The following is a 12400-nucleotide window of genomic DNA, read 5'->3' as shown; positions in this document are numbered from 1 at the left end:
TGAAGTAGACTAATGAGGGACTGGAGAGATGGTACAAGCCCAGCTGTCCTTCCAGAGGACTCTTTTTCAGTCCCAGCACCTAAGGGTAGCTCACAACCGTCCAGGTCTCAGCTATTGTTTCTCTTGGATGCTAGAAGCACGTGGTCTCTTTCTTTCTCACTGAATACTATTTATATTCTATTTACACACTAGTTATTGATGTAGTCTCTCCTCAAATGTACTAATCATCATCATCATCATCATCATCATCATCATCATCATCATCATCATCATGTTTTTGCTCCTATTATCCTGGGATTCAGGCTGTTCCCTGTCATTACACATTTTAAACACAAGGACTATTCCTGCCTATGCTTTCACTTTTTTTTCCCAAATTAAAAAGCACATCCAGCCCCTCTGATCCTGCAATGTCATTCTCAAGTAACATTAAGGAAAGACATGAAACTATGTATTGAGATCTTGTACCTCAAGTCCAAGTCAGCCCTCTGAGAATGGTTCAGTGAAACCATCCTCTAAACTATGAAATGAAAACACACCCTCCTTTCCAGTGCTTTACTTCTTAAGTTTAGGACCAGATTTAGCAACACATATAAAAACTATTTGATTTTGTTCTCAGATCAAAAGTGCCTTAAAACATCACCAGAGTTTCCTCATAAATCTAGTATTTATAGTTACTTACATCTTTTTGAGTTCTGTGTATTTGATGAAAACTTTGACTGGAAGAATGTGGATTTTATTTTTCTTAAGAGATCTGAAATAAAAATCAAAACAATTTTTTGTTACTTTGAGACAAGCTTTCATGTGTCCCACTATGCAGCCCAGGCTAGCCCAGGCTTATCTTGATCTCTATCCTCTCTCCTTAGCCAGTTGGTATAGCAGATTAGATAGGGTGTGATGATTTCACTGTCTCTATTAATTTCTGGAGAAGTAAACAAAACATAAGAACAAAGACTACAGAAGATCCCAATCACCTCGGCCATGTGTGATGAGCACATGACTACAGAAGACCCAACCATCTTAGACATGTCCAATGAGGGCATGACTATGCAAGATCTCATCCATCTTAGACATGTCCAATGAGGGCATGACTATGCAAGATCCTAACCATCTTAGACATGTCCAATGAGGGCATGACTATGCAAGATCCTAACCATCTTAGACATGTCCAATGAGAGCATGACTATGCAAGATCCTAACCATCTTAGACATGTCCAATGAGAGCATGACTATGCAAGATCCCATCCATCTTAGACATGTCCAATGAGGGCATGACTACAGAAGATCCCAACCATCTTAGACATGTCCAGTGATCACATGACTACAGAAGATCCCAACCATCTTAGACATGTTCAGTGAGCACATGACTACAGAAGATCCCAACCATCTTGGACATGTCCAATGAGGGCATGACTATGCAAGATCCTAACCATCCTGGACATGCCCGATGAAGGCAGGACTACAGATTCCTGGCCTTAAATTTCTTTCTGCAAAATTCAGGAAAGTTTGCATGATCTAGAATAGCTAGCTTTGTGGATCTTTCTGTCTTTCCTTGAAGTTTTAGAAGGATTGTCAGCTTTAAAAATGAGGTGACATAAGCCTGCTCCCTTTTCTTCAGCAGCAGGGCCGTAGCAGTAACAGTACATAAGTCAGAGCATAAGGGACAAGCACTCCAGGCCACAGACAGACATCATGAGGTGAACATTAACCAGGTTCATCTAGGAGATCATATTTAAAGTGTATTTTCCTAGGGAGGAAGTAGATCATCCTCACTGGTGACTGGTTTTAGAAGTAGTTCTGGGGGCTGGAGAGATGGCTCAGTGCTGAAGAGCACTGGCTGCTCTTGCAGAGGACCCGGGTATGATTCCTAGTATCCACACAGTGGCTCACAACTGTCTATAACTCTAGTTTCAAGGTCTCTGACACCCTCTTCTGCCCAGTGTGGGTACTGCACACATGTGGTGCACATCCATCCATCCACGCAAGCAACACTCATATACATAAAATACAAATAAGTAAATCTTATAAGAAGTCCTTTCACTTATTTGCTTACTTTATTATTTATAATTTGTCATTATGGCACTACAGGGGTTTCAGTGTTTTTTGTGAGAGTTTAAGTATAAAGATGTGGCGCATGCTCACAGTAATGTCACGTTGCTGGAAACCTTTGGCACGGCTTTTAAGTCAGCTTGTACGCATTCCAGTTCGTTTTCTCTACAGGAACAGTGCTGTGGATACTGGCTGAGAACTAGGGAGAAAAGACAAAGAAGTTATACTAGAAAAAAACAAAAACAAACGAACAAAAACCCAATCATGTTTATTTATGGCAACAACTGACAATTTTCTCTTTTAATCAACTACATAACAATTTATGTCTATTATTGGGCTCCTTGAGCCCTTCATAAAAGTAAATAAGAATTCTCTCCAAATCGAGTTCATCTCATCTCTAGCTTCTTCCCACAGTCATCTTAAAGACATTCAACATCTCACAGAGCAGGAAGAAACCATAAGTGTAAACAAATAAAATCAGACCAAGGACTGAGACAAGATAAAGTTCTGTTCAGTGAAAAGCATCGTTTGTTGGAGTAAATCTCCATGGTGATGGCTGGACCAACTCAATCCGATAGCATGAAGCAGTTGCTAAATGAATGTCACATGGGATACGTGACAGAAGAGCAGAGAGGGAGGCAGAAGATTTTAATAGGATCTTTAATTTCTCCGCTGACCCTATGGACATTGGATTTGATGCAGTTAAGAAAGTGAAAGTTAATTTTTATTTATATTATTATTATTATAATTAATTAGTGAACTGTTTTGACACAGGGTCTTGCTATGTAGTACATTACCTTCTACCTTGACCTGCTGAATGATGGTATTCAAGACATGTGCCATGGTGTGGATACAGCCTGTTGCTGTTACGTGCTGAACTGTGAGCATACATTCTTTCTAATTGTCCGTCCTTCTTTGCATCCCGTTTAAAGTGCATTTAGCTGCATTTCGGCAGCAAAGCCACCACAGCTATTACTGGATCCCCAGTTCATACAGGAGATGCTTTCAGTATATAATGTTTTAGATATTATTATGTGGTCTACATGGTAACTGGCTCAACCCGATAAAGGTAGCATTAGTATGTTTTGTTCAATTTTTATTGACATCAAGAATATTACAGCTGTATTATTAGAGCAGAAGTTGTATTCAGAAAGTACTTGGCAATAAAAGAGTTTCATACAGTCAAGCTGGGTATGCTGCTTGAAGCAGAGACATGATGGGGCTCAGTGGTTACAAGTGCTGGCTGCTCTTGCAGAGGTTCTGGGTTCAGTTCCCAGAACCCACATGGTGGCTCACAACCATTTGTAACTCCATTTCTAGGTGATCTGATGCCCTCTTCTGGCCTCCTCAGGCACTATGCATACATACGATGCTTATACATGCATGCAGGCAAAATACACACATAAAAAATAAAAGTAAATAAATCTTTAAGAATGCAGAAATGTGGGCCTTTCTCCACCCTCTCTGTCTTGCAAAACAGTCATGCCACCACCCTCTTCTGTGGATGGTCCTGAAAGGCCCTTCCCATCTCCATCCACCTCACTCATCAAGACATTCCTTGGGCTCAGATTTGTAGCCTTTGTCCGCCCTGGATGTTATAATAATTGGCATTGTCTTCGTTCTTCCTGCCCAGCTGGCACAGTGATGTTTTGGGCCCAGATCCCTCTTGATTGGGAAGCTGTCTTGTACCTGGCAGGGCTCTGTGGTGCCCCTGCCCGGCCTTTACAACCTAACTGCCCCAGCTACCATCCCACCATCCGAGAATTCTGACAGTCACAGCCAGGCATGGTGTTCCCAGCTAAGACTTTCTTCTCTCAACCACTCTGCATCTGAAGGGGCCATTTTTAAGCATCTTGTCCTGATCCTCTTTGCTATTAAAAACTAAAACACAAAAACAAAGACCCAACCCAGTCAAACACACAGAAAAGCCATAACTTGGGTGATTTCCCACTGTGTGTGAATCGAGCTCCCGAACAAGACATATTAGAAAGAGACTGTTAGAATTTTCAGTTCTATTTCTTACTAATCTTGTCGTTTCTAAATTAGATTTTTCTGTGTTATTTTGTTTTTTCAAGCAGTGAAAAGTTTTAAAAAAGCGTCTCAACAAAGCAGAACTTTAGTCTTGATAAGGGGACGCACTCGGAAGGGCAAGCTCACCGGGCAGGAAGTACACTAGTTTTTCTTCCCACGAAGACTGTGGCTCTCCCCTATTGCCTGGGGTCCTGACCTCAAGGTCTGTCGTGATTGGCTAGTTTTTAAATAATTGGCACACACACACACACACACACACACACACACACACACACACCACAAAGAGGGGAGAGGTCAGCCATTTTAACTCAAGAATGTTTCAGGGCCTTTGTGTAAACAAAGGTTTTTCAGGGTGTGGGGGGGGGAGGGGGGCGAGATTAAGACATTTGCATCCAAAGTGGGACAGATAAAAAGATTTGAATTCCCGGTCATAAACAGTGTTATAGTACTTGGCAGCGAAGACTCATTTAGTGGCATCGACAGTTCCTCCTTGTCTTCTAAACAGTGTTTTCTTCAAACTCAGTGAGATGTAGGCTCCTTTCTTCTACCCTGTCTTGGAGTAAGAGACAATGGCAGTACGGGGCACCTGTTCAGTAGTAGCTGACTCAGGAAGCCTGAGTTTGGGCCCTGGGACAAAGAGTGAACTATTGTATCTATTTCACCAGCACAGTCAGAGGTGAGACCACCCGTGGGTGGCCCTTGGCTGGGAGATGGACCTGGCCCACTGGAACTTGAGGTCTGCACCAGGCCCGGATGACCAGAAGGCGTTTCCTCTTAAGAAGCCTTCATGGCTACATTAACATTCCATCTCCTCCGGAGAGAATCCAGAACTCTCTAGGAGTCAGGTCAGAGATCAGAGCTCCCCAAACACTTTTGTTTCTCTGGCTTCTGGCAAGGACGAAGCTGCCAAGGACTCATGAGGTCCAAGGACATTTCTGGCTTTTAGCCAAGAAAGAAACCGGTCACTTTTCTCTGGGGTCTTTACCCTAAACTGCCTAGCTAATTTTTACCTCCAGTTATAAAATATTTATTTTATTTTATTTTATTTTATTTTATTTTATTTTATTTTATTTTATTTTATTTTATTTTATTTTATTTTATGTGTGTGTGTGTGTGTGTGTGTGTCTGTCTGTCTGTCTGTCTGAATGGATCTATGTGCCCCACCTGTGTGTAGTGTCATAGAGGCCAGAAGAGGGTATCAGATCACCTTAGTCACAGATGGTTGTGAGCTACTATGTGGGTACTGGGAACTGAACCCAGGTCCTCTGCAAGAGCAGCCAGTGCTCTTAACCAATGAGCCATCTCCTCAGCCCCAATTTCTCTTTTCTCTTTTGATATGTGGACTCATTATACAGCCCAGGTTGGCTTTGAACTCAGGACCCTTCTGCCTCAGATTCCTGGTTGCTGGGGTTACAAGTGCATGCCACTCTATATGGTTTAATTTCATTTTTATAGATTATGTATTAATGTATAAGTTTAGGAGTTATAAACTAGTATTATGAAGTGCATACTGCAGTCTTTCTCAGGGATGGGATGGGGATTGTTTTCAGAGCCCTCATGGATACCTAAATTCACAGATGCTCAAGTCCCTTCTAAAAGTGATGCGGTATTTGCATACAACTTACATACAAATCCCTGCATCTTTTCATGTATCTCTAGAGGCTTCATGACACTGATTATAACATAAATGCTGATGATATAGTTGTTACACTATATACATATTTTATATTATTACATGATTATAACAGTATATAACAACATAGAATAATATACATTAATATTAATGACTAGAAAATTTGCTGTACAAGTTCAGCACAGATACAGTTTTTGTGAGACTATTTCTGATTTGTTGGTTGAATGCACAGTTACGTAACCCTAAGTAAGAGGACTGACTGTACACTGTTAGTCTAGAGTTTTGTTGTTGTTGTTTATTTGTTTGCTTGTTTTTGAGACAGGGTCCCACTATGTAGTAGTCTTGGTTAGCCTGGAACTCACAGAGATGACCTTCTTCTGCCTCCCAGAGTGCTGGGATTAAAGGTGTGCACAACCATGCCCAATGTTAGTATAGTATTTAAAATATACACATTACACACATAAATGAAGTTTATGTGTAATAACATGTATCAAACTATATATTCCTCTACACATGTACACACACACAAACACACACACACACACACACACACACACACACACACACACACACACACATCCAACCCTAGGAGCAATACAGAGGCCAGCCTCCGCGGTGAGTGCCCCAAGCGCTGGAGGGGAATGCTGCAGCCTCCTGAGTTCAGCTCCGCCCTCCCAGGTCATGCTGTAGAGTCTCAGCACATCTGCATAAAGGCATTGTGCAACCTGCGTTGACCAACTACCTGCAGAGCTTACTGGCCTTGTTTACCTGCCGATCCTGTTACCTCTTCTATCTCCATCCAGGGACTTCACAGCCACCTCAGTGCATTGCTTGGGAGAATGTTCCCATTCCTGGCAGAACCCTCATTTCCTACAGTGGTCTTCCATGCCTCCCTGTGCAGCCCAGAATCACCATGGCTTAGTGAGAATGTCTTTCCAGATACACATGAGCTATTTGTGAGTTGGGGACACACCTTAATCAGTACTATACTTCCTGTGTCTGGAACATAGTATGAGCTCTTTGTTGAAAAAAAAAAATCAAAGGAAATAGAAGCTTGTTATTAGTCACCATTATTGATTATCTATTCCCATGATTGGTACAGAGACACAAGAAATGAGCATGCATGGAGATGGATCTATTGTTCCATTTTTTTCTCAGGCCCTTAGGCAGACAGGAGAATGGTTACCAGTGAAATACATTGAAATGAAATTGACCTTCTGAAGATAACTGAGCTACTACAGCAGTCCCCCCTTATCCACAGGGGACACATTCCAAGACGCCCAGTGGATGCTTGAAACCAGAGATAACACCAAATCCTGTATTAACTGTTTCCCCTATTGAAAAAGTTCAATTTATAAATCAGGCCAGTGAGATTAAGAGTAACTAATTACTTAATAGAAAAATCATAACAGTATACCATGACCAATGTTACGTGAATGCGGTCTGTCTGTCTCAAGGCGTCACCATCATCATTATCATGAGCCAGAGTCCCAGCTCCTCAAATGTTCATATACTGTTTGGGGACTGCAGGGGACTGCAGTTCTTTGAAACTATTGACCGCAAAACCTTAGATAAGAGGGGACTGCTGTTCCCGGATAAATCCACGCACCACAATTACGTTTTTTGCAAAGCGGATACCGTCTTTGAACCAACACCACTTACAGCACTCCTGTGTTAATGTCACTTTATTGACATTTCCATGGACTGTGCCAAATATGGTCGCCCATCCACTAGTGTCACCTGTGGGGTGGTGATTGATACGCATCAGTTAGTCTAGAAATCAGACAGCATACCACAAAAACAAAAGTATAAAAATTTCACGAAATCAAACCAAGAAAACCCAAAGACCTGCTCAAGCAACAGAATGATTTTTTTTTTAAATATGAAGATAATAAGAGAGAGTTAAACAGACCTCTGTGGGCATTTCCCGCTTTCACTTACAAGGATTTCAGATGTATGCTTCACAACACATGTAAAGCAAAATTACTTTATGTAATCGTAAATGTCTTGGTAAATAGCACCTCTTTCTAATACTGATATTTTGAATCTTTGACTTGAATTTTGGGGATTTCACAAGACTATTGCACTCTGCACATCACTTTGCCGTGTGAAGCTGGGAGGGACTTGTGGAATGGGGTACTGAGTTTGATAAAATCGGAACTTTCTTGTTTTGCTTTGTTGCTGGGGGTTGAACCCAGACCTCGCATACTCTCAGCACGGGCTGTATCACTCCTTGCCAGATTTTATTTTTAAATAAAGCAAAAACCAAAATACCTTTTAATAAAGAGTGTTGAATCCTATTGAGAGAAAAAAACAGTGCCTTGGTTTCTCATGCTTTAATGTCAATTTGTCATTTGCTGTTATAATATTCTTATTTGCTATTTCTTTTATATTATAAAAATACGTACAAACTATTTATATACATCTTTACCAAAAAAAGGGGCCTATTCTGAAGCATCCTTAATTGAGCATGTGCTATAAAAATGGTAAGATTTGCATTGTAATAGAGGGCACCAAAGTCCACACGAATCAAAAAGTAAATTCATGTGGCAGTTGCGTGCTCCTTTGATCCCTGATATCTATAATTTATCTTTATGCCTTTTTCATATCCTGAATGGTGCTTTTGGGATATCTTTAATCGCGTTATGAGCTATTCCATGCGCATCGTTCAGTTTGGGTGGTAGCTAAAACAGAGCCTGGCCGTTTCTCAGGTCAAAGCTCACATCTGCCAAGAGGCGGGAAAGTAACGCTCAGGACTCTACGCGGCGGGAGATGTACCCGCAGGGATGCCTGCGCAGCCCCCCTTGAGGGGAGGGCCACTTAACTGCGCCTTTTTTGGTCTTAGTTATTCTGAATTGAACCTAGCACCTCCTGCATGCTAGGCAAGCATTCTCCCCCTGAGCTGCATCCCGCATCTCCGAACTGAGTGTGAAGGAAGGGGCAGGCAGGAGCGCTCTGTGGAAAGGGGTTGGAATTGTTTCCCATCCAAGGGAAGGGTGCCGGAGTACCCAGGCCCAGACAGCCGCTTGGCGGAGTACCCAGACAGCCGCTTGGCCCGCCGGGATGCGGTTGCCCCACTCAGATGCTGGTTGGCCAGTGCTGAAGAGGGCTGGCCTTGTGTGGGAAGGTCTGAGTTCCCGCGTTGACTGTGACTAACTGCACATATCAACCTCTCTGCCATCAGTTCTCCTCACAGGAAAATAGGCAGATTAGATCAGGCAAGACACAGGGTCTCAACACAGCCCTCAACTTGGCCTGGGGGATGCCGAGTAATGAACTGTGTAGCCTCTTCTCACTTCGTGCTTGATGGCTCTGCTCAAGTCATGTTGCTTTTGCAAGAAGAACCCCATTTCACCTTATTTCAGCCAGCCCGGGGCCTTTTATGTTCTATGCCTGGAATTCCATGACTCCAGAACATCATCCTTCCTTCCTTCCTTCCTTCCTTCCTTCCTTTCTTCCTTCCTTCCTTCCTTCCTTTTTTCTTTCATCTTGTTCTCAATTCAAGTCAATTAAAGAAAAGTGTTCTATGATTCTGTCCTTAAAGTGGATTTCCAAGATGATTTTTTTTGGTCTTTTTATTTGTTTGCAATTCATGGTCCTTGTCCCTCTGGATGTGCTCAGTTATCTGTGCACAGTGTTATTGTTTTCTTAGTTCTTGTTGTCCCATGAGCCCAAGGTCCTTGTTTTCTCCTCATTCATTTTAAGCTCACTGTGTCTCAGTGATGTGCGGAGGTCCTGACACTCAGGGTCATTCTGCATGATCAATTAATTCTCTAGGTGAGCCCAATGGCCGCTTATGGATATTCTTAAAGCCGAACAAAGCTATCGGCCACAAGGTAGCCTCTTAAAGTTGAATTATGAGAAGCAGAGCAGAATTTAGAAGGCCATTTCAATTTTTATGAGACCATCTTTCTGACTTTAGCAAGCTCTGTATCCTAAAATTCAGGTCATTTGCCTGAACACAATGGCAGTGGTTATCAGACCCCCTCCTCCCAGCTCATTACCCTCGCTCACTGGCTGACCCACAGTTTTGGGGGACACATGTGGTGAGGTAGGTGTGTGGAGCACAGTAGGGGGCGGGACTCACCACAGCTGTCCTCGTCGGCACCGTTCCCACAATCATCCACGCCATCACAGTGAAAGGCTCGGGGCAAGCACTTGGTGAGATTCCCACAAGGAAAATACCCTTTTGGGCACAGCGGAGCCACCATACTGCCGTCAGCCATTATGAAGTCTGCATGAGAGATGAGATACAGCATATAAGAGAAACCACATGTGAACGCAGCTGGGCCTTGCTGGTGCTGTCCTGTTCAATGTGACAAGAACTCCATGAGGCTGATTCGTCTGGTGTCGTTCTCAGAGCATCAATATGGAACAACACCGTCAGTTACCACAGCGGAACCTCACACTAACTATACCATGGGGGAGATGGAGACCCATTTTGACTTTTCATTTCAGGGAGGTGAATGCAAAGAAAGCCAAATGTATGGCTCCACCATTGAATGGAGTTGGGGAGGTGTCTACTGCTGGAGACGGAAGGGTAAAGCCCTGCTTAAATAGAGACAAAGACACTGATTCATGCAGCTATTAATCTTTTCATAAGAAGGATTTAAGGTGACTTACTACATATGCAGAAGGACCATTTAAATGGGAGCTTGAGAGAGTGCCTAACCTTCATTAAAATAAGGGGTGACAGCCCAACAGTGACCTCTCATATTAGGGAGTTACTGAGTACCAGCACTCTGCTGGGTAGTTATCTCAGTTACTCCTTCACTCCCCCTAGAGCAGTGGTTCTCAGCCTTCCCCGTGCTGTGACCCTTTAATACAGTTCCTCACACTGTGGTGACCCCCTCAACCATACAATTATTTTTTTTTGCCACTTCATAACTGTAATTTCGCTTCTGTTATGAATCGTAATGTAAATATCTGTGTTATCTGTGTTTCCTGATGGTCTTAGGTGACCCCCCCCCAGTGAAAGGGTCGTTTGACCCCCAGAGGGGTCTCGACCCACGTGTTGAGAACCACTGCCCTAGCGTGTGGCTGGTGTTATATCGTCTTAGCGGATGGTAAACTCAGCACCTCGTCTGGGGTTGTCACCTGGGTGACTTAGCTAAAGTCTGGTTCCACCTTCTGGGTCCAGAGGCTACTGACGACCACTATGCTGGGAGGGACTCGATCCATCCTGGAATCTGCCTTTCACATTAAAAATGACCATCTTGGGCAGAGGGCATAACTAACACGAACAAGCATTGAACCCAAGTTCAGTACAGACAGGAAGTCCGGTGACCATTTGCAAGGTACTTGCCAGGGAGCAGGGTCCACACAGCAATCATAGACATTTAGAGCTAACAAATATGCATTCAAGTTTAAGAGCCCACTTTCCAGAAAAAATAGACATCCTTTTTATACATCGGCTAATAAAACGGTGGAAGTCTTGAGGTCAAGTTGAAACTTCACAAATTTTTGAGAATTTTGTACCACGTGCTTTTGATTACATGCATCCCCTCCCCTGACTCCTTCCGGAATCTCCTTCCTTTCCTGCCTACCTCTGTGTCCTCTCTTTCATTTAAACCCTTCAAGTCCCATTTGTCCTGACCATGTGCCCCTGGGAGACTTCAGGGGAGGGGAGATAGAAGGAAATGGTAGAAAGGGTGATGGGGGCAGGGGGGGGATGGATAATGGAGGAAGGCTTAAACGGGGTGAGGGGTAGGAGGGCAGGGTAGAGGAGGGAGCACAGGGTGGGATAACTAACACTTGAAGGCCTTTCGGAAGAGTCTATAGAAACCTACTATGGAAATACGTATGTACACACATATAAAGAGTTAAATGGTTCACCCTCTAACAGCAACGGTGCCCCCACTCCACACAACAGGCTAACAAATAAAAAGTCCAATGCTGGAAACTTCACAAACTTAAAGAGCAAGCAGACTCCAAAGTCGCCAGCGTTATTATGACTTGTTGAAGGTGTTGGCCAAGTGTTCCCAACGATGATGTCCCCATCCTGACCAGGAAGACATTTGGGTGAGTGAATAGGCTATAGCTGGACTTGCCGTCATGAGCATCACCTACTGTGTGCGGGGCATTCCCTCATTATCTCATCGAATGTTGAAGGCAATGGAGCCACTGGTATTGTGATCATTATGTAAAGATGCTTTTATGGTAGTCTGGGGAAACACCACACCCATTTGGCCTTCCAGGAGATGCTGCCTTGCACAGAGATGCACCCCACAAATGTTCTGGAGACTTTCCTGGTGCTCCTTGTTTACAAAGATGCATTTATAAACAGGCAGGTGGGCACCCAGCCTGTCTGACTCAGTGCGCACACACGAAGCTTCCAAGACTGTCGTTGGAGAGGACAGTTGCAGTTGGTGAGCTTTAAGCTTGTGAGTCGCTCTGACCCTGGAGATGGAGCAAGTGAACAAAAGCAGGGCAGCTGGTCTTCCCCAGGGACAGTGACGTCATGGAGCACTCTTGGAGTGCTCCCAGATGCGCCTTCTGGAACTTTCCTGATCGAGGAGGCCAATCTAGAGTGTGACCCAAGGTTGTCAGCTGGGAGTGGGGATGGGGTGTGGGAGGGAGGGGCAGAAGAAGTGGAGGAGAGAGGCTGACCACAAGTGACTCCAGATGTTAATTACATCTGTCAGGAGTTTCCCATTCTGTGGTGGCTTCTTCCTGGGGCATTTCAAGCAT

General features: G+C 43.7%; 1 protein-coding gene across 1 annotated transcript in view; it reads right to left on the bottom strand.

Annotated features, from left to right (window-relative positions):
• Rxfp2 (relaxin family peptide receptor 2) overlaps positions 1-9985 on the bottom strand; it is a 45860-nt gene extending 35875 nt beyond the window's left edge. The window contains 5 exon segments of the mRNA XM_059249089.1: positions 680-751; positions 2140-2245; positions 7373-7450; positions 9798-9961; positions 9963-9985. Coding sequence (XP_059105072.1) covers positions 680-751; positions 2140-2245; positions 7373-7450; positions 9798-9961; positions 9963-9985 — 443 coding nt within the window.
• Between the last annotated feature and the right edge of the window lie 2415 nt (positions 9986-12400).

This window comes from Peromyscus eremicus, chromosome 23 (assembly GCF_949786415.1).
Source record: "Peromyscus eremicus chromosome 23, PerEre_H2_v1, whole genome shotgun sequence".
Classification (NCBI taxonomy): Eukaryota; Metazoa; Chordata; class Mammalia; order Rodentia; family Cricetidae; genus Peromyscus; species Peromyscus eremicus.
This window is presented reverse-complemented; position numbering and strand designations above follow the sequence as displayed.